This window comes from Brienomyrus brachyistius, chromosome 6 (genome assembly GCF_023856365.1).
Source record: "Brienomyrus brachyistius isolate T26 chromosome 6, BBRACH_0.4, whole genome shotgun sequence".
In the NCBI taxonomy this organism is placed as follows: Eukaryota; Metazoa; Chordata; class Actinopteri; order Osteoglossiformes; family Mormyridae; genus Brienomyrus; species Brienomyrus brachyistius.
Window position 1 is genome coordinate 17622523 of NC_064538.1, and position 22913 is coordinate 17645435.

The 22913-nt window shown below is 42.8% G+C and overlaps 3 protein-coding genes across 8 annotated transcripts in view; 1 reads left to right on the top strand and 2 right to left on the bottom strand.

Moving 5' to 3' along the window:
- Positions 1 to 1542, bottom strand: part of dyrk1aa (dual-specificity tyrosine-(Y)-phosphorylation regulated kinase 1A, a) — a 31414-nt gene extending 29872 nt beyond the window's left edge. For both annotated transcript variants that reach the window (XM_049017633.1, XM_049017634.1), the window contains exon 1: positions 864 to 1542. The gene's annotated coding sequence lies outside the window, so the exon portion shown is untranslated. The remainder of the gene's footprint in view (positions 1 to 863) is intronic.
- A 2077-nt stretch (positions 1543 to 3619) lies between these two features.
- Positions 3620 to 14351, top strand: vps26c (VPS26 endosomal protein sorting factor C). 2 transcript variants are annotated; one of them, XM_049017637.1, is made up of 8 exons: positions 3620 to 3768; positions 9253 to 9396; positions 9513 to 9662; positions 11102 to 11182; positions 11275 to 11349; positions 12464 to 12614; positions 13789 to 13941; positions 14193 to 14351. In XM_049017637.1, the coding sequence occupies exons 1-8, from the start codon at positions 3712 to 3714 to the stop codon at positions 14273 to 14275; spliced, it is 894 nt and encodes a 297-aa protein (XP_048873594.1). In that variant the 5' UTR covers positions 3620 to 3711; the 3' UTR covers positions 14276 to 14351. The 2 variants fall into 2 exon arrangements, with proteins under 2 accessions (XP_048873594.1, XP_048873596.1); XM_049017639.1 differs by lacking the exon at positions 3620 to 3768 and adding an exon at positions 3804 to 4023.
- A 637-nt stretch (positions 14352 to 14988) lies between these two features.
- Positions 14989 to 22913, bottom strand: part of ttc3 (tetratricopeptide repeat domain 3) — a 32336-nt gene continuing 24411 nt past the window's right edge. For all 4 annotated transcript variants that reach the window (XM_049017630.1, XM_049017628.1, XM_049017631.1 and 1 more), the window contains 7 exons: positions 22317 to 22401; positions 20062 to 20163; positions 16733 to 17055; positions 16274 to 16400; positions 15904 to 16065; positions 15652 to 15744; positions 14989 to 15552 (listed from right to left, as the gene is read on the bottom strand). In XM_049017630.1, coding sequence (XP_048873587.1) covers positions 15415 to 15552; positions 15652 to 15744; positions 15904 to 16065; positions 16274 to 16400; positions 16733 to 17055; positions 20062 to 20163; positions 22317 to 22401 — 1030 coding nt within the window. In that variant the 3' untranslated portion in view covers positions 14989 to 15414. The remainder of the gene's footprint in view (positions 15553 to 15651; positions 15745 to 15903; positions 16066 to 16273; positions 16401 to 16732; positions 17056 to 20061; positions 20164 to 22316; positions 22402 to 22913) is intronic.

The following is a 22913-nucleotide window of genomic DNA, read 5'->3' on the forward strand; positions in this document are numbered from 1 at the left end:
AATGCCATCCGTCAAATTAATGCAACTTCATCTTCCACCCATCTATCAGGGCAACTTAACTAAGAAATCAAGGCGCTCCGGCGTATCAAACCAGTGTGCATTGTTTTTGAACATACATATTTATGCATATGTATATATGTACATATTCACACATACATGCTGCTAGATAGATCCGCAACAAGGCTGCTACTACATGATGACTGCTTAGAGCCGCATTAAAACATTGTACCATTAGCTTATTAACGAGCTACTACGGTGACAACCGGAGCTAGCGACGATTAGCCGCCGTTACAGTCGTACACAATTATCTTTTTAATTAGCCAGATTGACACGTGCACTGTTATTTCCGTGCCCCAACTTACACCTGGCGACCCACCGCCTCCTACAAACAGCGGGCGTTTGACTTGGGTGGCCCAGAATGGAGACGCCGTGCTGCCGACTGATGTTACACGGGTAGCCGTCGCGTCCGTAAGCCGAGTTGGGGCCAGAAGACCTGTCACTACGGCTAGCAACGCTGGCTCGGCTGTACCAAGCTAGCTCGATTGCTAAAAACTGGCCGTCATTAGGCACGACACTGGGCGCCTGTCTCGCCAGTTAACGGTGTGGCCTACCGTCAGCCTCGCATACAATAGCTACACGGGCATCTGCAGCAGCACCGATCGCGCTAGGTCTTGGCGACTGGAAAATACGCCGCCCAGCCGCTCCGAGCGGCGCTCCGGAGTGGAGCAGAAAAGCACGAATATGGCCAACTAGGAACCCCCGGCTAACGCACCATCGCAGCCCAGCTGGCTAGCCAGTTTGCTAGGCGTGAAAGGAGGGAGAGAGCCAGAAAAGCCATACACAAACACCACCGCACAACTCACCTTTGTCAGTACGCGTCCCTCTTTCTATCTGTGAAGCAATCTTCATTTAAAGTCCCAGGAGCGCAGGGGGCCAAGTAAAGAATCCACCGTGCCTCGTCCTCCAAGGAGTCCCCCCCAGATCCGCCAAAGCAGCAGATATTCACTTCTCCGACTCGGTGTCAATTCAGTTTCCAAATCAACAGCGCCTCTCCGTCAACTAGCAAAGCCGAAACACAAACTTATAGGCGATCCGAGTCTGCAAAAAAAAGCACGCGCTCGGATTTAACCGCGCCGAAAAAAGCGCCAAACCGTCGCCGACTGCCGCCGTGGCTTATTTATCCAAGTTTCCCAGAAGCATGTACTTCTGTATCGCAGGCCGCTCGATAAGAAACCTTGTTTTCTTGGACGGGATTTTTGTAAATTTCACAAAATGGCGCGCGTTCCAAACCTGCGCAGCGAACCGGCCCGGCAGACCACAGAGACACGGACAGTCACTTCGCTTGGCGCCGCCTAAATCCAGTCACATACACAGCGCGTTACGCCATAAACCTCCAAATCCTCCGAAACCGACCCGGTCAGCGCGTCGGTTTCAACGCCGCTGCCATTACTATTAAAAAGTGAATTTATTATTCCGGCGGGAAGGTAAATTATTTGAAAAAAGAAAAAGCGACTTACAAAATGGTGGCTGACTGAAAGTGTTACCATGACAACTGTCAATCAAACTACGAAGTTCCCGGATGAACTAATGACGCAGGAACAGACAATGTAGTTGTCATAGAAACTGCCAATCAATTTTACGTTTGGAAAAGAGGTGGGGCAAAATCCAATGAAATGACACTAATGGAGAAAAAAAAATATTTATTTCACTGTATATATAAAATATATATTGTAGTATTCTACATAAGTTTCCAAGCTTAAGGGTTGCCATTTTAATGGGTGATAGCATGGAAAATATGAATAAGAGCATTAGAAATGGCAGATGAAATAATTTATATTCACTTTTTTTACTTTTCTTTTTTGTATTATTTTCTGGATTATTACTAGATACTGTGCTATCAATTTTCGGTATCATTTTTTAACAACTGCTCCTCTATCCTTGACCTTTAACATCTTCATGCTCTTCTCAACAAGCTGAAACTTGTTACACAGGTTTACAACTACAATTCTGGTAATATTAAAACGTCATTTTCCTTCTGATATGCAGGTTTCTACACGAATATTGGAAATCAGCAAGGAGAGGGTATATGGTTTATATGTAACTAATTTCAATATTCCAGCATACTAAATTATGGCACAGGACAATCGTCAACAACAACAGAATTTCACATTAAATTGTGAAAAATAGTGTAGACTGGCCATTATACTGAAGGAAAAAAAAGGTTAAACAAGTTAAACAGTTATGAATTATCTAAATTTCATGTAAACAGCAATAATATTTTTAATTTGTGGAAAAGGTTAAGTTTGAAAAAGTACATCTTTTTTTTTTGACAACTAGCTTTTAAAATAGCATTGTGGCAGGAATACAAATCTGCCAAGTGTTTTTGCTGTGCTCCAAGTGTTCTGGTTGGGGAAGTTCAATTCCTTACTAGCGGATCCCTTTTTTTTGATGCAATCTGGCTCTTGAAGCTTGACTGGTCTTGCCTCTTCTCATGACTCATTGAGTTATGTTACATCCTCTGTTTTACCACCCACGTCAGCGTGTTTATCCCTTCTTTAGCTGCCCTGTCAGAAGCTCTTGCCTATTTCTATCTGCAGTTCCTGTGCAGAGGACCTATTTCAGGAAAATATTCGATATGCAATTCACCCTCTCAGTGTATGACGGTTTTCCTGTTGATGTAGTGGAGACTATCATTGGCTTTCCAGATCATCCGGTACCCAATTTCAAATCCTAGTCATTTAAAATTTTCAAGTGTTTCTTCAAAGTTCTTAATATTATGTTGCATAATAATTTGTTGATTACAAAGTGTTTGCAGTACAGTACAATAATGATGATAAATAATGCAAATCAAACACGTTTTATGAACGCACTAATTTTATATAGTTAAAACGTGTTTCAAAATTTTGGAATACTTTTACATTCTTTATAATAATTTTTTTTTTCATTTTTCAGTTAGATTAAACTGCAGCCATGGGTTTTATACACATCTAAACAGGCCTAACAGTTGTTACACATTTGCTTTTCCGTAGGCTATTTCTTGAGGCAAGTCATCATTACTTATGGATCGATGCAATAATTATTATTTTGCAGTCAAACTGCTAAACATCAATATAAATAAAAGGCTATTTACTATTTTTACTTAGTTTTTATCTGCTTCTTGCTTTTCTGGACTAAAAAAACACAAATAAATTGCTTAGGTTATATTAAACATTTTCTTTACATTCACACTTTACATTCTTACTTCTCCACTATTTCTGCAGATTCTCTGCAGCCATATTAACTTTGTGGCATTGTTGCTTGCAGCTCTCTAGGTAAACGTATTACACTTACATCAGTTTTACCCATAGTGACCCTAACAATACCGTGTTGCGATAAGCGACAATTAGAATTAAAGCAATCGTATGCTCTGCTACATCCATACTCAGACCACTTACAATTATGCAAAAGAGACACACGTATTAGGTATAAATAACTAATTGTGTTATCATTTTATGGACGCACAATATGATAACCAATGAATTCCGCAGTACCAAAGCCATCTTTCAGCTTGAACTGAAGTCCAGAGCCAAATCAATGGATTGAGGCATGTGACCTGTTTGTGTCACGTGGTCGAGGCAAATTCAAGTCACATGACTGTACACGTCCGGAAGTACTGCGCGCAAATGCTTTAGGAGATCTTATAGTTAGCCTACGCTAACTAAATACAAAAAAATGAGCCTAAGCCTGGATATAAGGCTTAAGCGAGCGAATAAAGTATACCATGAGGGGGTAAGAAGGCTTATTTACAATTGAATTATATCACTAATATTTTTATTGGTCTTTCTGTAGGAAAATAGGTAGGAATGTTAGCTCAGAAGCTATTGCAGTTCTTTTTTCCCCCCATCATCTATTCAGGGTTTTTTGGTGTTACAGAAAAATTAATCCCTTATTACTGGTTTCTTTTTTCAATTAACAGTGGTGCATTTAAAAAGACTTTAAAAAAATCTTTATGATTAATTTCAAGTCATCGCATTGCTTTGCGCGGTAGGTAGTCACCAATCCATAATGCCATAGCATGTAGTTAAATATACGAGATTCTGCATACAGGTTAGCTGTTATTCTGACTGCTTTATTGATTGCTTTGTTTGACATTGTTGTGTATAAATTGTAATTTTTGTTGAAGAAATATAATGCGTGTAACATCATATTTGGTAAATATGACCTGTATTTTATATAATATATATATTAATGAATGAGCAGGTGTTATTAAAATGTCATCATAGTTAAATCCTGCTCCAGTTTTTTCTTCCCTTTTCCTAAATATTATGCGTAAAGGATTTCATTTTTATAAGTTATGTAGTTTGCTGTTAATGAACTTTAACAGAACAGGCAATTTTATATAATGTAATTTTATTTCTTTTATTTGTTAATGTAGAATTTAATATGGCAGCAGTAATTTCAATGCTTTTAATTTCATCATGTAGAGTTAATCCACGTGAACTTCCTAACTGGCTTTTTCATGTTGCAGTGGATTTTAAAAACAGGGAGGTACACTGTACAATTGTACACTGACATGCCTCATAGATCTTTATGTAGTACAATTGTGGCACCAGTCAGCAACCACACCCACAATGCTGGAAATTGTGTCTGGTAATGTCATCAGTCTACCAAAGACCCAAGTTCACAGCCAAGGGGATAATACCTTGCTTTGACTCCATTACAGTGAATTTACATATTCTTCTTTATCAGTATTACATATAAGTATGCTGTTATTACACATAACAGTTGACTACAGTTTACACCTTATTTGTAGCAAGCAAACACACAATTTTTTCTGTAATATTAACATGCCCGGGCGGGTGGGCAGCCAGTTGACCTTGAACCCCCAGAGGTTTTTTTCTCCCTGATTGGGAGTTCTTGGTTCCTCTCTGTTGTAATCAGGCTTTTTTTCTTTCATTTCTTTTTCTTTTTTCTTTTCCCCGTTTTCACTGAATTATTGTGTATGAAAGATTTAGGGTGTATAAGGACCATGTGAAACAGTCTGGGTGACTCTGTTGTGAAAGGCGATATATAAAATTTAATTGAACTGAATTGAATATTACAGAAAACCAGTTGTAGCTTGTCCGAGATGTTACTTTTTTATTAATCAGGGTAAGATTGATTTGTATAGAGATCATATTACTTTTATCTTGGTTATCCACAGTAAATTCCATGCTAGAATATGCATATACATTAAAACAATGGTTAATGGTCAGGTCTGAGCTGAGTTTATTTTTTTCTCAAAATTAGCTTGTAGGCTGTACGAACATGTAGTGCTAGAAGGTATTATGCAAGTATGCGCAGATGCTAGATTTTGGTCTGAGTCAGGACTGAGAAAAATAAATGCATTTTGGGATATAATATGCAGTAGGTGTCAGTCAGTCTCACAGAGTAGGGAGGCGTTAAACTTGCAAACTGCCTCCCCGTTCATTGTTTTCTCCAAGAAAGCTAACAAACTGCGACGTTGCGTGTCTGTCACAAGGTTCCTGTTGATATAGATGATTTGGGAATTGTGTTTATCTTATGCTTATTGTCTTCTCCAGGCTTCTCCGTGCACTCGAGTCCCAAACCTTACACACACACACACACACACACACGCACACCTGTACTCATATCTTTGTGGAGACCTTTCATTTATTTCTATGGGCAAAACCCTAATCCCAACAATGACAACCTTAACCCCTACCCAGCCCTAACCATAAGTAACAAAACATCGCTGTCACAGATTTTATAAAATTGAGTTTCCCCTTGTGGGGACAGAAAGAAAATGGTCCCCACTAGGGGTGGGTGGTACACCGGTGTCTCAGTCATCACCGGTGTGACTCTGCACTACGATATGGATTTGCACTATACCGGTAACACGGCGAGTAGTCTACACCCCATTTATACAACAGTCTATTTATAAAAAATAAAAGTTTATTTTCTTCAACGCTTCAGTTGTAATCTGAATACTTGTCCTTATATAGCATATGTAACAGGTTTATCTGTGTTGTGTGATTTTTCTGTTATACACTCCATGTCGTGATCACAAATGAACAAATTCAAAAATGAACAAATTTTGTATAATTTTGTATATACACATTAAACAAAATGACTTGGTTACATATGTACAGGAGCAAATTAAAAAGTGAAACATATTCGCTAATTCAGCATATATATATGCGCCGTTGCAAGGTGCGTGGTAAAAAGCACAACTACCCAGTTAACTCTATAACCGCCTGTTTCCCATACCAATAAATGTCAAACTCCTTTAACCGCCAAGCAAGACGTGCATCAGTGTGTGCAGCCCTTTTGTTTGCACTAATGTGCTATTAGTGTTAATAACTACAGCGAATGTAACACCCGCAACCAAAAAGCCATAATGTTCCTAACAGAGTGGCTGCTAAGTCCTGAAATTGTAAAGCTTAAAAGTTTTCAAACACAGTATTTTATAAAATGTTGGATAAATAGACTTAGTTTATTGGTGACTTGATGTTTGTCAAAATTTACGACATGTAACAACTGTATACAGTTATTTTTTATACAAATGAACTCAGGTGAAACAATAAAAACGTACATTTTCATGGTTGCCAAATCTCACTCATCTGGGATGACACAATTTCGAACTCTCGCGCTCATGCAAGAAATCTTACGGCAAATCTATATCATTCCATTATAAACCTAAAATCCGCTATATGAAAAGCGTTCGGGTAGTTTGTAAACCCAAAAAACTATTTACAAGGTGATAAAACTATTAGATACATATATATGCATGTCCTGACTTGTCTCAAATTATAAAATCTTACTCCAGCCAGCTGGCCAAAGTTGGCAACCCTGTGATTTATTTGAAATGAAAAGTAAAATGCACTGTTTTAGGTTGAAACGGCTTGTCATTCGCTTTGCGTTGTTACTCCGACAATTATAAAACAAACATGAGAAAACAACACCTGTCACTTTTTGTGTCTTTTCTAAATAAAACCACCCATACCCAACTGCAATAGCGATTGAAGTGTACTTAATATATTTAAAAATATTTCTTGTAATATACATAAAGGGACAGGACATGCTACTCCTCCCAAAATTATACCATGATATAATACCGTCACTGTCCAAAAAGTGAAAAATACCGTGATGATAATTTTAGGTCATATCGCCCAATCCTATCAATCAAAATAACAGGTAATGTCCCCACAATGTAATGTATACGTGGACCACACACAGACACACACACTGTCACATGTTGAATGTGCTTCCAGAATATTTCCAGAGTTAGGACTGGGGCTGGGGGACACTCACAGCAAGGTCACATTCAGCTTCTGACTGCATGGTGACACGCTACTCGCGCTGATAGTCCAGCCGGTTCCCCCAGCAAGCCATGTTTCACGAAGGGACGCTAAGCACAAAGGGTGCCATTCAGCCTCCCTAGGGTACAGGCCATGTCTCAACACCCAATAATTAGCAACAATGTTGAAGAAAAGGGATTGAGGGAAGGCGGGGATTGGAACAGGGAGGCAGGGCTTGTGATTGGGAGGCGGGGATTGGAACAGGGAGGCAGGACTTGTGATTGTTCTTTTAAATGCTGTCTTCTGTCGTCTTAACACGTACGCATCTGGCCTCACATGTCATAGCGAATGACAGAAGCACGCACAAGCAAAGAGGTCATCTGCGGGTACGAGTCGCACCGCTACTGCCACCACTGTGGAAGGCCAAGCAGTATTCACTGCCCCTCCAACAAAGGGCCTTTCAGTGCAAAGGGGCACGCAGTGTGCCCATACTTCCACCCAGTTCCATTAAACAAAAAAAGGAAAAATACAGTGAGGGTGTGAGCCTGGGAGAACAGCGGGCTCCTGTTCCCATGCTCCATATTTAATTATTTTAATTATTATTATTTTTTTGCACAGCTTGGTTGGATGCCTTTTTCAAATTGCATGCTTCATTTAATGAGTTGTAAACCCTTCACAGCTTTATGAACGTGACAACTGGACCATCTTTACCTGCAGCTGCTTTCAAAGAAATCATGTATATGTAAGAATTGCACTGAAAAAAACGAATAATTCCATGTGTAAGGTTTTTAGTGCCCCTTAGTGGACACTGTAGGTATTGCGAGCTCAAGACTTTACAGCAGACCTATGAATAATTCAACAGAAGACTACAAGGGATAGTCCTGGTGCAGCTGATCTTTTTTTTTTTTTTTTTTACAGTGGTAGCAGAATGAATTAGGGTGAGGGTGTCTCTCTTTACTGTAAGTGTTTTAACCACAAAACAGTTATGAACTGCACTTGGTTGGAGAACAATGTATTCTTGAAAATGCTCTGCTCTCTCACAGATACTTGTCTTTTGAATGTGGCCAGGGACAGCAAAGGCACAGTGTGAATTATTTGCTGTCGTCTGTCTGATTGGCGTGGCTTGCATCTCGGCTGCTCCTGTACGGTGACTCATTACTGACACCACATTTTCATGTCACATCCTGCGATTGCGGTGATGTTTGCCGCTCGTCGGCGGCCCAAGTCAGGAGCCACACGAATGTGCCGGGAGTCATTCGGGTGCGTAGTATTCCAGAAAACTAAGCAGTGGGTAGAAATTTCAGCATTTTCTGTTGCATTTTAAAATGCATCTATTTTTTTTTTGTGATGCACTATACAATTTTGCAGAATTTTTCATACATCTAGTATGGAATTTGCTTTGGTGCAGACAGTGGCCAGACGTACAATTAAGCATGAAATATATCATCAATGCAAAAGTGCAGAAAACGACAAAATACAATAAAAGTAATAAACAAATATGCAGACATTTAAATAAAGGTGAGGCAGCCAGATGAATATGAAGAGTTTTGAGGTATGTGGAAATAAGCTTATGAAGACAGTAGGAGTACAAGGCTTGTACAGTGGGTGATTAGATATTAAATATTCCTATCTTGTCTTTCCTTATGTATCACTAATGTGGTAGCACAAATTGAGAATGTTTGAATCTTGATTGATTGAGTTTTATGTGGTGATCCTAAAGTGAAATGAGATCAGTATAATTGCCTATATATTCCTGTACTATATGTTGTTATAGCAACCAGTGTGTGGGGTGGGGTGCTAGAATCCAGAATTTTCACAGGGGACGTGCAGTAAACCTAAATCAAACAGCCATGGAAGTGAAATGCTTTTGAAATATCAGAGCATGGTGACAGGCCTCCTGATCTCGTGCATCAGAAGACCCACTATCCTAAGATGCTGGTTTCACTCTCCTTGCTCTCTCCGTCTCGGGCAGGAAGCTCTGGCGGGTGTCGTGGTGATTGTCAGCAAGGAGGCCGTCCAGCACCAAGGCATCGCTCTCACCATGGAGGGTTTAGTCAACCTGCAGCTCAGCTCCAAGAGCGTGGGCGTCTTTGAGGCCTTCTACAACTCCGTCAAGGTGGGCGGCGGGGCTGTGCAGGGTCGTCCGGCAGCCAGTCGGAAGGAGAAAAACCACGTCGGCGCCCAGGAGCTTTCAAGTGCAAGTCTGAGCTTTTAAACCTTCCTCTCCTACAGCCCATCCAGCTCATCAGCAGCAACATCGAGGTGGTGAAGCCAGGAAAGATCCCCGGGGGCAAGACTGAGATCCCCTTTGAGTTTCCCCTACACGTCAAGGGCAACAAAGTGCTCTACGAAACGTACCATGGGGTTTTTGTCAACATTCAGGTAGAATACACACTGTTTTCGTTGCCCCTCTAATGAAATGGCTCACGTCTGGGTCAGCAGATGATGTAATAAATGAAAATATGCAGCTTCGGATCTGAGAAGGAGAGGGGATACCTCCCTCACTCTTGAGCATTTTGCCTGGGATGTGTTGTAAACGTGCGCCTGAATAAATCTAGTAGAACCTTTTTTTTGATGAGTATGTAGTAAATATTATGTAATGTTTTCAGGATGTGGTCAAGACTCATTGCTCCAAAGCAGGCCTAATATAGTATGAGAGGCCAAACCTCCTAACTTGCTATTATTTGCCATAGTTCAGGGGTTCTTAAAGTCGGTACTTGTTTTCCTGCTATCCCTGCCCCACATACAATTCCCAGCTGTCTTTCTGCTTCTGATTACCTGGATCAGGTGTGTTCAGTCAATCAGCAGTGTGTGGGGCAGGGATAGCTGGAAAACAAGCAGGGCAGTGGGGCCCGAGGACTGACTCTGAGAACCACTGCCATAGTTGAACATTGTCATAGATAATACTTCACATCTATTCTTCTGGAGCCCAAGGAGAAGTCCTCAGGCTTGGGAAACGAAGCTGTCCCATAATAACCTACTCGTCGTGGTCCCATCTGCCAACTCGGCTATCAGGCTCCGCCCTGACGGTCATTAGGGGAGCCTTTTGTTGTGTCAGAATCTTCTGGAAACAAGACCGGTGTTGAAGTCCTCTCTTGCATCCGCTTCTAAATTTAGCTAACAGCGAGCAATTGGTAGAGATGGAAAGCACGGATTAATTGACGTCTGCCTCTCCGGAAAGCTTGTTGTCTCGCTTTTCTGGAAACTGAGCGGAGAAGGGAAAACACTTTGAAAACATGGTCTTCTCGACATCATTCTCATCTAAAGTGCAAAAACTGAAGATAAAGATACTGGCTGAAGGAAGCTGTCAGAATCGATGCTGATTCCATCGCTCTTGATGTTTGTAACTCATGCCCTCTTTTAAAATGAAAATAAGGCATGTAAATGTGGCAGGTTTCTTTCGCCACCTGTAATGAGGAGGCAGTGAAAATTCGCCAGTAACTCAGTGTTTTGAATTTAAAGGTTTCAAACATAGAATTATTTTAATTTTTAAATTACTTAAATACCTATTTGAATATTTTCTTACTCTGCATGTGTTCACACGGTTGCACCATTGGCATTTTTGGACATACAAAAATGTCAAAACTGTATATTATTTGACTGTATTGAAGATATATTCACATCAAAGAGGTTCCATACAGTAATATCAGGCATGCTATGTATTTATTAAAGGAGTTTTAAAAAATGGATGAAAATATTCATGTCCTGTCATCCACCCATTTGCTGATGTTAAAGTTTTATTAGGAGTGTAGCATGATGGGTTTGAGGGGAGTCATACAGTAAATTTTAATACACATAATCCAGTATGGCTTCTACCCTAGTACACTCTGCGCTGTGATATGAAGCGGTCGCTCTTGGCTAAAGACCTGACCAAGACATGCGAGTTCATGGTCCATTGTCAGGTAAGATCTTGCACATTCGTCATGACGCTGTCCGAAATTCATAAAAGTTCCCTGATATCTGCTAACCATAACCCTACCCTGACCCTAAACAGCCACAAAACGGAAAGCTCCAGCCTAGTCCGGTCGACTTCAACATCACCCCCGAAACACTGCAGAACGTCAGAGAGGTAGGCCCTGTCTCCTGGGGGCAAAGAAAGGTGCCTAAAGCACAAACTGCGAGACAAACCTGCCCTTCTGTCTGTGTCACATGTGTGGATGCATCTGCTGACAGAGAATTATGCATAACCATCAGTAAGAGCAAACCACCATAGACAAACGCCATCCTGGCACTTTGCAATTTCAAAGAGAGTTGAAACATAAATCTTTATTTGCCATTTGTCCAAGTACATTGGACACAGGTAGAGGTGAGAATAAAGCTCGGGGTCAGATCACAGGGTCAGCCGTCCATCCAGTGCCCCTGGAGCATTTTTCAAGGGCCCGACAAAGAAATCAAGCGTGGGATTTCAACAAGAAACCTTCTGATGACAACCCATAGAGCCACACATCACTAGATTTCAGACTCTCTAGATCCACCCACCCATTCTTTCATGCATTCATTTTTTGAAATCGCTTATTCTATTCAGGGTGACGGGGGGTCCAGAGAATACAGGCGCAAGGCAGGGAACAATCCAGGATGGGGCGCCCAACCCATCACAGGGCACACTCACACACCATTTACTCATACACACACGTAACTCCATTTAACCTCATCCTGTTATTGGACTGTGGGGGGAAACTGGAGTACCCAGGGGACACCCCCCTGATGACACAGGGAGAACATGCAAACTCCACACATGTGGAACCCTGGCAAAGACACGAACCCAGGTTCCAAAATTCTTTATTTGTAACATACACAGTTATACAAGTACAACGTGTAGTGAAGTGTACTCTCATTTGGTCCTGAAAATGCTAAATAAATAAAACAAATAGATAAAAATCCCAGCCACTCCCCTCTCACCCCCTGCCCCAGCTGCAATGGAGGCAGCTTCCTACCTGAAGCAAATGATATCCCATGTTGATGTCTGATTGGCTGTGTAGAATGTAGAGTAAATGAGAATGATTGTTCTCATCTAGGTTAGTAGAGTATCATTTTTCCATGCACTTTATTTAGTGCCGGAATGCTTGCTGGATCTCTGTGAGATGCCCTGGGATCTGCCCAGGGAATATGCACTGAAATGGGTCACTGGCACTGGCCCATACCTTTAACCTTGTGTTTAGCATTGTCTGGTTCTGTTTACCCAGAGGACTGCTCTGCCCAAGTTTATGATCCGAGGCCGGCTGGATGCAACCAGCTGCATCATAACGCAGCCCCTGACAGGCGAGCTAACCGTGGAGATGTCGGAGGTGCCCATCAAGAGCATTGAGCTGCAGCTTGTGCGGGTGGAGACCTGTGGTGAGTCCCCCCCCCCCCCTCCCCAGGTCTGACGTCCATTATGCTAACCTGCAACTAGAAAGGCAGAGAGCGTGTGGGAACGATATGGAAAACTGGTGTGCAAAATGGCACTCGTGGAGACTCTGTGTCACGATCGATTTTGATGGGCCTGTTTTTGCAGATTTCCATCTTTTGTGGAAATCAAGGGCAAAACATCAAGGTAGATCCTTTGATGGAATAAATATATTGAATAGAAATGAATCACTGAATGCATAAGCCTTACATGAGTTCCTACGTCAGTCAGTTAATCTTTCCTTATTCATTAGAACATCATCCTGTTTTTAAGAAAAGTACAATATGTATCAGAATGGGTCATTCATAAACATTTACTTCCCAGTAAAAGTTGATGATCTGCAGTTGATGCATGTGATAACAGTACTTACATAACCTTCAAGTGTGTTTAGGGTCATTATCTTGTTGAAAAACAAATGATTTTCAGTAGGTGTGTCCTGATTTTTGACTTGTACTGTATTTGAGGATAGAAAAAAATAACAGGAACCTCACATCAAAGGACTTTTGTATTGACTGGATCTCAATTACAAATGGCTGCAAAGTCATGCCAGGGTGAATGCCACTTAGCGTGTGTGCGAGCTGTAAAAGAGGTCTGACAAGCAGTACTGTGGTATGCAAGTTTTCAAAGCAGTGTGAGGCAACTATCACAGCCTAAGATAAACTATCCCTGGGCCAAAGAGTCAAATTGCAGTTGCAGGCAATAAGAACACTGAATGATTTGGTGTCAAGGGGAACAGGGTCAACGATGATGATGGCATACGCCGAGTATGGAGAAGCTGCAGTGGCCTCGTCAGAATTCACCCACAGGGACAGCTGGACAATTAGGATAGTTGATAAACGCCACAAAAGTACTGCCTCAAAAATGACCACAGAACTGAACGTGCCCCTCTGTGACCCCCGTTTCAGCAACATACTTCACAAGGTGAATTTCACACAGCACAAAAAAAACAGGGCTGCCGTTCAGGAAATGCTAACATCCAAGGCCGATGCACAAAGACGCATAACCTGGTGTTAAGAGCACAAAACATGGAGCGTATCTGTATACATTGCATAGGTACGTGTGCTACTGGACAAACGGATCGGCTGACTTCCCCCCCCCCCCCCCCCCCCGTTGTGACTGCAGGCTGTGCAGAGGGTTACGCCCGGGATGCCACAGAGATCCAGAACATTCAGATCGCCGAGGGTGACGTCTGCCACAGCCTCCCCATCCCCATATACATGGTCTTTCCCAGGCTCTTCACCTGTCCTACGCTGGAAACCACTAACTTCAAAGTTGGTAGGGCTTAATTATGCAGATGTTCTTAAATTTTGCTTTGGCATTTTTATTATAAGTCGTCATCATAAAAATAACCATTAGGCTGTTACCCTGAAACCAGTAGCGGTTACCGCCACTCAAAGCATGAATTTTTATACGCCACGTTGTTTTGGAGGTGGCAACAAACAGCCACTGCATTGGGGGGGGGAGAGGTACCAGGCACGGCAGAGCTGGTCCCTGTCTGAGCCAGTTGTGTCTGTCTTCTCCTCTAGAATTTGAAGTGAACGTCGTCATAGTTCTGCACGATGACCACCTGATCACGGAGAATTTTCCTCTGAAACTGTGCCGGGTCTGAACCGGATTCCGGACCTATGGATTCCCGAATGGCACTTCTGGGACGGACATCAACACCCGTGAAATTCAGGACTAGATATATAGATATAGATATATATATATATATATATATAAAAACAAAAAAATGTTCACTTGTACTTATACATCATGATTATAGAAGATGATCGAGATTCTCAGACTGATCTAACATAGCAAACGTAACCTTAATGCTAGATTCAGGCGAATCAGCGTCCGGAGCAAGATGCAAAAGGCGGAGCCCTGAGGGTCGGGGGAGAGCCCCGACCTCTGGGAAATGTCAGACTGCATTGGATGGATGTGAGGGTGGGGATGGAGGAGGGAGGAAAGACCCATACATGCTGGACCCATTCTGTATGAGCGCATTAAAATTTATACCTGAAACCATATGCAGGAAACATTACTGACAGGTAGAAGTGGGGATAACACCATTAGGACTGGGTGGGCTGTGAGCAGTCAGTGGGTTGCAGGGTGTGTTTGTCCCGCCAGCACGGGCCCGGTTGACATGGACAGGTTCACCTCATCCAACCGTCCCGAAATCAATACACCTAAGCTGGGATACCTGATGTTCTGTTTACTATCACTGCACTGTTTTATGTAAAATAATTTGGCTGCGACTTGAGAATAAATAAGAAATAATGCAAGTCCTGAAATTCTGCATGCGGAGTTGTAACGTGCCAATGACCCACAAACACGGAATGGAATTCACGTTGAATTTAATAAAGGAAAAAAAAAATAAACAATGGTACATGAGAGCTTAAAGCTATACGGCATATTAAAATCTCACAGCACACCGCGCCCTTCCTCTGCTCTTCTATGAAGCACATATGTTGTAAACCTTGAAGATAAAGTGAACTTGTTAATATTTAAGGAAACATAAAAGGAGCTACATCCTCAGCATAGCAGTGTAACTGCTGATGTTTATCGCCACAGCATTAAAACATGGATTATTTGACACTGCATGTTAATACAGAGGGTTTTTTAAAAACAGGCACAGGAGGGGGAGGGGAGGTAAGTGGATTTCCTTTCCTTTAGATTTTAAAAAAAAAAAGTGCATGACTGTTTTGGTCACGATATTTCCCACCACGTGTCACTTCCCTTATGTGGAGTGCACAGGAAGAGAGATCAGGAGAAGTGAAAGGAGTTGGCAGCGGGGGGGCCCCTCCGCGGCCTGTCCGGAAGTTGGGGAAAGTCCTCTGGCAGGAGGGTGTGGTCCCTGCAGGTGGGGCAGGTCATCTGCTCATTCAGCCAGGACTTGATGCACTGGGGATAGGAAGAGAGGGGCGTATGGTGTCAGCAAAGGCCATGGGTTAGGGTTCACAAGCAGCCGTGCCCTCTTGGGGGGGGGGGGAACACGCTCACCTCTCTGTGGAAGCTGTGCCGACACTCCAGGACACAGAGGTCCTCTGCGGACATCTCCTCGTGGCAGATGATACAGGGATCTTCGACATTCAACTATGGGTGATCAAGGAGTCTTAATTAAGGCCACTGCATAAATTCAGGTTATAAGCCAAACAAATACATACATTCCAGCATTTCGGGCGTCTTGCACTGATACATAAACATTTGTAAGTCAGTGTGAAGCCCGCAGATGGATCCGGAGAGCAGCCTCACCGCTTGAGACCCAGGCCGCTTATGCATCTCCATGCTCTTCCAGGCCCGCGGGGGTGCAGTGGAGGACCTGCCAGATACTGGTGACTCGCACCTTGGCGTTGGGGACCGACACCCTGGCAGAAACTCTCGGACTCCCAGGCCGTGCGTGGCGCTCATCTGTTCCTGGGGACACAGGGAGACCATCTCCACGGTCATGGCCTATGGCACATGGCTCCATGTTTGCAGTCACCCTGAACCAAACAACTAATACCCACAATGCCTTAACTAATGTCTTATCAAATGCTTCATAGCTAATTGAACTCAATTAACTGAAACAGAAAATTTCAGGCATTTAGTATTTAAAGGGAGGAGATACAGGGGTTCCGCTTACCCTGGTGTTTTCCTGATAGTCTAGAATCTTCTGAACCACTCTGTTGATGATTACGTCATAGGTAAGGGTGTTCAGATAACCCCCATTGGCAGAGCGCACCTCCTGGATGAACCTGCTTAGCACGGGTCTGAAACATGAATGATGCTTTGCTCATTTCTCCTGCTGCACCAACTTAGAGCTATTTGCTGCTTCTACAAAAAACACTGGAATGCCTCTAGTCGCATATCCCATTTTACTCTCCCTTTGATACCCATACATAGGAGTGAGAGTGAGGCTTGGAGAAAGGGTGCAGAGTCAGCGATCCTTCCAGCTCCCCTGGAGCATTTTTCGGGGATTAAGGCCCCTGCTCAAGGACCCAACGGGATTCAAACCAGCAGCATTCTGATCACAGATACAGAGGCCTAACCCATTTAGCCACACTGACCCCTAGTAACAGCATGCGATAGGCTCCCTACTAACCTGCTATAGTGGGGGAACATTACGACTAGCTGGTCAATGATTTTCTCGAAGACAGTTGCCGGATGCTGGGGGCCGGCCCTGGGAACCTGCGGCTGCTGCCCCAGGCTCACACCCTGGGTACCATCCCATGGACTGACTGGAATGTCGGGATGCAAGCCACTTCTGCCCTGGAAGGGGTCAGGTTGCGGGGGGGCCACGGCGGTCGGGGGTCGAGACCCTCTGTGCACGGGCTGCAGTCTCACTGGCGGCAGGGTGACATGTGTAGCGGCTGATGGGAGCCGTGGACTCGGGTAGCGAACAGCGGATCCCTGGCTGGCGAAGGGCTGCGGGGGACGAGAGGGTAGGGGCGCACCAACTTAGTCACATGACGCGGCACACTGAACTAGATATAGGAACCACTTTCATAAAATAAGCACAAGACGTCATTGTACAAGAACAGGCTGATAAGAACTCTTCAAGTCAAAATATCTGTTATCTTCAGCTGTATGACACTTGGGTCACACACACAGATAAAATTCCAGTGTTGTTAGTCATAGTGCAAAAAATAGTAATAAATCAAATATAACTATGTGGACATTTAAGCATGACATATTGAGACATGGACACAATGGGCACTGCAAATGGGCAGTAGAACTGAATGGAGAGGAATGTAGTAAGCAGCTTATGCAGTAAGCAGATTTTGGTCCCAGTGCTATGATACCAGAGAAGGTCAGGGTTAGTTTTCCCCCATCATGCTGTCCTGTAAGACATAAATACACAGGCAAAGCAGGCAAGAGCAAACGAGCCAATGTGTCCGATGTCCTGGAGCTGTTTTTGGGGTTAAAGGCCTTGCTCTTGGGCTAAAATATGATGCTCATGGGATTTTTACAGGGAGACAATTAATCAGATTGTAGAGGAGGGGGTCAAAGCAACTAGAGGAGTAGAACTAACCAATCAGATATCTTGGTCCTGCCTCCACTAGTTGCTTGGACCCACGTCCCCTACAATCTGAACCAATCATTTTTCCTTCTGCTCCCAGAACAAGTAAAACTCCCATGAGCAAATGTAATACGATCACCTTGCAGCCTCATAACCCATAGTGTCACACACACGATTCTATGCAGCGGTCCAGGTCCTGCTAGATTTGCGTTGGCCACCCACTGACGACACAGCGTTATTGCAGACTAAAGCTGGGCAGCATAACCAAAAAATTATATCACGATAGTTTCACCGTATATAACGATGTTTTTTTTTTTTTTAAGTATGATTGGGCATTTACCACATTTTACAGGATGTTACAGGACACATTTTGTTTATGGTTTTTTTGTATTGTTCCCACATTAACGATATTGTTTTATTATTAGCCACTGCACCTAGCTACTTTAATGATAACATACAGCTAACATGTTTATTGGCTAACTGCTTATAGATAAACGGCTAATGTTAAGGTGTACGCCAGCCAAGTTAACATTTTTGATAAGTGTTTAATAGTTCAGTGTTGCTGGAACGCAAGCTTTACTGACCTCGCGAAATTTCCCGTAAAGACCGGGATGTCGGTCTTTAAGATGCTTCGCCAGGTTTGACGTGCTACTTGACTTCGTCGCCACAACTTTGTAGCACTGTTTGCATGGAGACTTATCGACATCCTTAGCCTTTCCATGCTCGTCTGCAAAAACGGCACTATTGCGTTTTTTTTTTTTTTTTGACTAAAGCAGCTTGCAAAGTGCCTTCAACTGCAGCATATGCCGTGTTCGGCCAACTCAGTATGCGAGCATTAACCAGCGCGAATGCGTTCAGCGGCTATTGAGAGGAGGGAAGTGGCTGCGGGAGTGTGTTCGTGCGTGCACACACGTCTGCGCTGTAGTGGTGCTGTGCGAAGTGTGGCGAATGAGGCGAACACAGCACTGTTGGTATCAATAATGGTGAAAATGAGTATCTAATCAGACACTAATTTTTTATATCGATTAGTATCTGAGAATCGATTTTTTGACAACCTCATGACTCAATAACAATAATAAAAAACGGTTTGTGATATGAACCGGTATACCACCCATTTGGACGGTAAGTGATACCAATTCCCGGAGCTATGTAGTTAGTACGCTATATTCTTATTCTTTCTAAGGACGTGAACAGCAGAGTGTTTTTACCACGGTATGTTGCTTTGGACAACAGCATCTGTTATTCAAGGACATTGAAAGGCTTTATTTTAGATTGTACTGGCTTCTCAGGTCAGGTTTATTGGACCAAGTCAGACAGCAGTATAATCACTGATTAGCATTAGTACTGTTAGTGCAAACCCACAGTATATGTGTGTCGTGTGAGGTGATAGTGCTTTAAACAAAGATCTGCAGCACAGGTTGTTTTTTTAGGGATAGCTCAGCCTGGTTAAACCCACATCACATCTGCAGTTGTTCTCTACCAGCCTCACCGCAAGAACAGCTCGCACGCACAGCATATTTCAGTCAGCGTCACAGACTGGCTGATGGTACACCTCCCTTCTCCGCCTCTCAGCTTGACCAGAGTGTCAACAAGATTGGCCATCTGCAACTGCATGTGTTATCCACTGCAGGGGGCGCTATTCTGGAGCACATTTAGCCACCAGCTCATTCCACCATGGTGTGTAAGAAGCAGTACTGGGGGGCCTCCTCCTTCATATAATACAGACGCTCCTCTACTTACGAATTTTCAGACATATGAACGAAGAGGACTTTAAGTCCAAATTGTGTTCACTGGGCTCCCGTTTCCTGTCCGCAACATAATTTTTTTTCCGTGCACCAATTCCGCCTAGTACGACTTCTGGCCGCTACTCCCGCCCCGCAGCAGCCTAGCGTGCGTACTCCCAGCATCCTACTTCTTTGTACTTGCGTATACCCTTAGAATGATGTTGAATAACGACTTACGAACATTTCAAGTTACGAACGGCTATTTGAAACGCATCTCGTTCGTAAGTAGTACTCTGCTTTTCAGGATATTCTATTTGCGAACTGTGTATTTAATTTGTTTCCATCATATTTACTTATTTGCACTGTGTACCGTCTTTGCACTATACGTTTTTGTCCATGCTCTACATACTTCCTGCTGTATACACAAGAATTTTCTCCTGAGATCAATTAAATTTATCTAATCTAATATCTAACCTAATCTAATCACGAGTACTGCTTTTATACAATCCTGGTGCTGTAAAGGCGGCCTTCCGAAACAGATCATGGTTGGAGGACTTAATCTTTTCATTCTGATTCATAGTTTCAACTATCCCTACACTTGTGCAATACAGATACTGGCCTAAGAAAGTATATTTCTTCTTAACCACAAGGTGGCACTGCAGATCTCAAAATGGTGGCAAGCCTTACCGGCAGAGCTGGGGTCGGCAGAGGGGAGGGCACAGACACCGGAGGCAGACTGGAGAGTCTGGTTCCCTTCTGCAGCTGCTCCATCTGCTCCTTGTAGTTGGCCTTCATCACAGGAGATAAGAGCACGTTTCAAAACACAGGGTCAAATAAGCGTTACCGCCACCCAATGGGGAAAGATGTCTTCATTTCTGTGTAAAGGTTGATCTGAAACCGCAGACAGCGAACCCAGCATTTACAGCCTTTGATGCTTGCAGAAGCACACATTTATGAAATATCTTCAAGTAAATGTGTAACAGCCAAAGTGTGCGTAAACCTTATCGCGTATATATGTCTACTAGAGCTGGGTAGTATGACCAAAAATTTATATCACGGTATTTTTCAAAGTTATAATCGGTTTCACGATATATGACAGTATTTTCTTTTTGAAGTATGACTGGGCATTTACCACATTTTATAGGATTTTACAGGACACATTTTTGTTTTACGTTTTTGTATTGTTCCCACATTAACTATATTATTTTATTATTAGCCACTGTGCCTATCTGCTAACTTAATGATAACAGACAGCTAACATATTTATTGGCTAACTGCTTATAGATTTCCTTTTCTTAGAAGGAAAATGCATTGCCTGGTTTTTATTGAAAGGCTTTAATTTTAATCTTCCCTACAAATGACCTCAGTACATATGTAGCTTGCTGACATCCCGCACCAATACATACAGAACCCGTTATCAGTCTAACGTCTCCTTCAGCCTCCCACCACACGCACAGAACTGAGCAAATCCGGCTTTTGTTCTTATGCACCACGAGTGGAATATATTACAAAATATATTGAATTTAGACTTGCCTTCTCTGAATGTGTTTACAAATCTCAAACTCTAAGCTCAAAGAAGTGTCATTGTTTCATATGAATTAATTTTATTTTAGGTATTTTTGGAGAGTTTGAGTATTTGTATATGTTTTAGTTTGTGTTTATATTAATCATCTCTGTATGTATGTACATGAAACTTTTGTCTTATTTTTCTTATTTGTTGCCATCTTCGTCCTGGAAGAAGAGTTATTGTATCTCAATGGAACCTTCCTGGTAAAATAAAGGATAAATAAAATAAAATAAACAGCTAATGTTAAGGTGTGCGCCGGTCAAGTTAACATTTTTGATAAGTGTTTAATAGTTCAGTGTTGCTGGAACGCAAGCTTTACTGACCTCGCGAAATTTCCCGTAAAGACCGGGATGTCGGTCTTTAAGATGCTTCGCCAGGTTTGACGTGCTACTTGACTTCGTAGCACTGTTTGTATGGAGGCTTATCGACATCCTTAGCCTTTCCATGCTCGTCTGCAAAAACGGCACTTTTGTGTGTGTTTTTTTCTCACTAAAGTAGCTTGCGAAGTGCCTTCAACTGCAGCATATGCCACATTCAGTCAAACTGGCATGCGAGCATTAACCAGCGCGAATGCGTTCAGCGGCCATTGAGAGGAGGGAAGTGGCTGCGGGAGTGTGTTCGTGCGTGCACACACGTCTGCGCTGTAGTGGTGCTGTGCGAAGTATGGCGAATGAGGCGAACACCGCACTGTTGGTATCAATAATGGTGAAAAATGAGTATCTAATAAGATACAAATTTTTTATATCGATTAGTATCCGAGAATCAATTTTTGACAACCCCAGTGTCTCATTATTTTCAACTCCAGCATCAGCTATATGTTCCGTTTCTGACCTTTCGCGGTACATCTTTAGCGGCGCAGCAGTGAAAAACGTCCCCCATTAAACGGTTTGCAGCTGCGGCACTTTCCGAACGTTGTGTAGGCTATTTAAGCCGGTATTGCGGTATAAGAAAAATTCATATAACAATAATAATAATAAACGGTTTTCGGTATGAACCGATATACCGGCCAGCACTGATGTCTATGTCCTACATATACAATCGCGTCAAAATGATTTGTGGCTAAATATCATCACATGCATCACAACATCCTAAGAATTTACATTCCCCACCCGGGCTGCCTTCTGCTATATTAACCAGGGATTATTTAATGATGAATGAGTATTATTGTACTTCATTGAGTTCCTCACTAAATAAGCTGCAGACAACTCATTCTGAAACTGCAAATTCATAAATTCCAGATGACACATTTATCTATCTTGCAGGTTAAGCCAACCCGAGGCATTTCCTGTCAGGTCATGCAAGTCACACAGTTTCACTTCAAGGACCAAGATGGCTACAAACTGCCAGGGGCGAAGCGCGACAGAGCTGCACCCACCTCGGTCCTGAGGATTTTGTCCTTTGCATCCTGCAGAACTTCCTGCCAGGCGTTCAGAGCTTTGCTAACTTCGGGTGATTTGGCCCTGCAAGCAGAAAGATACCAGTGTCAACAGCAGCAGCTTTCAAACGCTGCTGCTGCGTTCAGGCAATACAAGAGGACCTAATGGAGCACCGCGCCCCTCCCCCAACCAAAAGCTAGGAAGCATCCTATCATTGACACAGGGAAAGTCCAGTGCTGTTTGTTTGCATGTATGATTGCACACATCACTTCCATTAATTTCATTTTTAAACTTCTGTTTATGTCCTAATATTTCCTTTCAGAATGTTCTGTTAGTGTACGGTGTACTTTTTATGTTTGCAGTATGTGTACCACCTCTGCACTCTCTCTTGATCTGTCTGCACTTTATGTACCTCACTGCCGTATGCACCATATTTCTCCCAAGATATTTATATTATCTAACACAAAACCTCACCCACATGCACCCCAACTATGAGCTCTTCGCCCCCTGCTGTTGGGCACGTGTTATAGCAGCAAATCGCCACACTGGCAAAGTGTTTCTTTAATCTCTTCTGATGTCTATTTTAGCAGTATTAC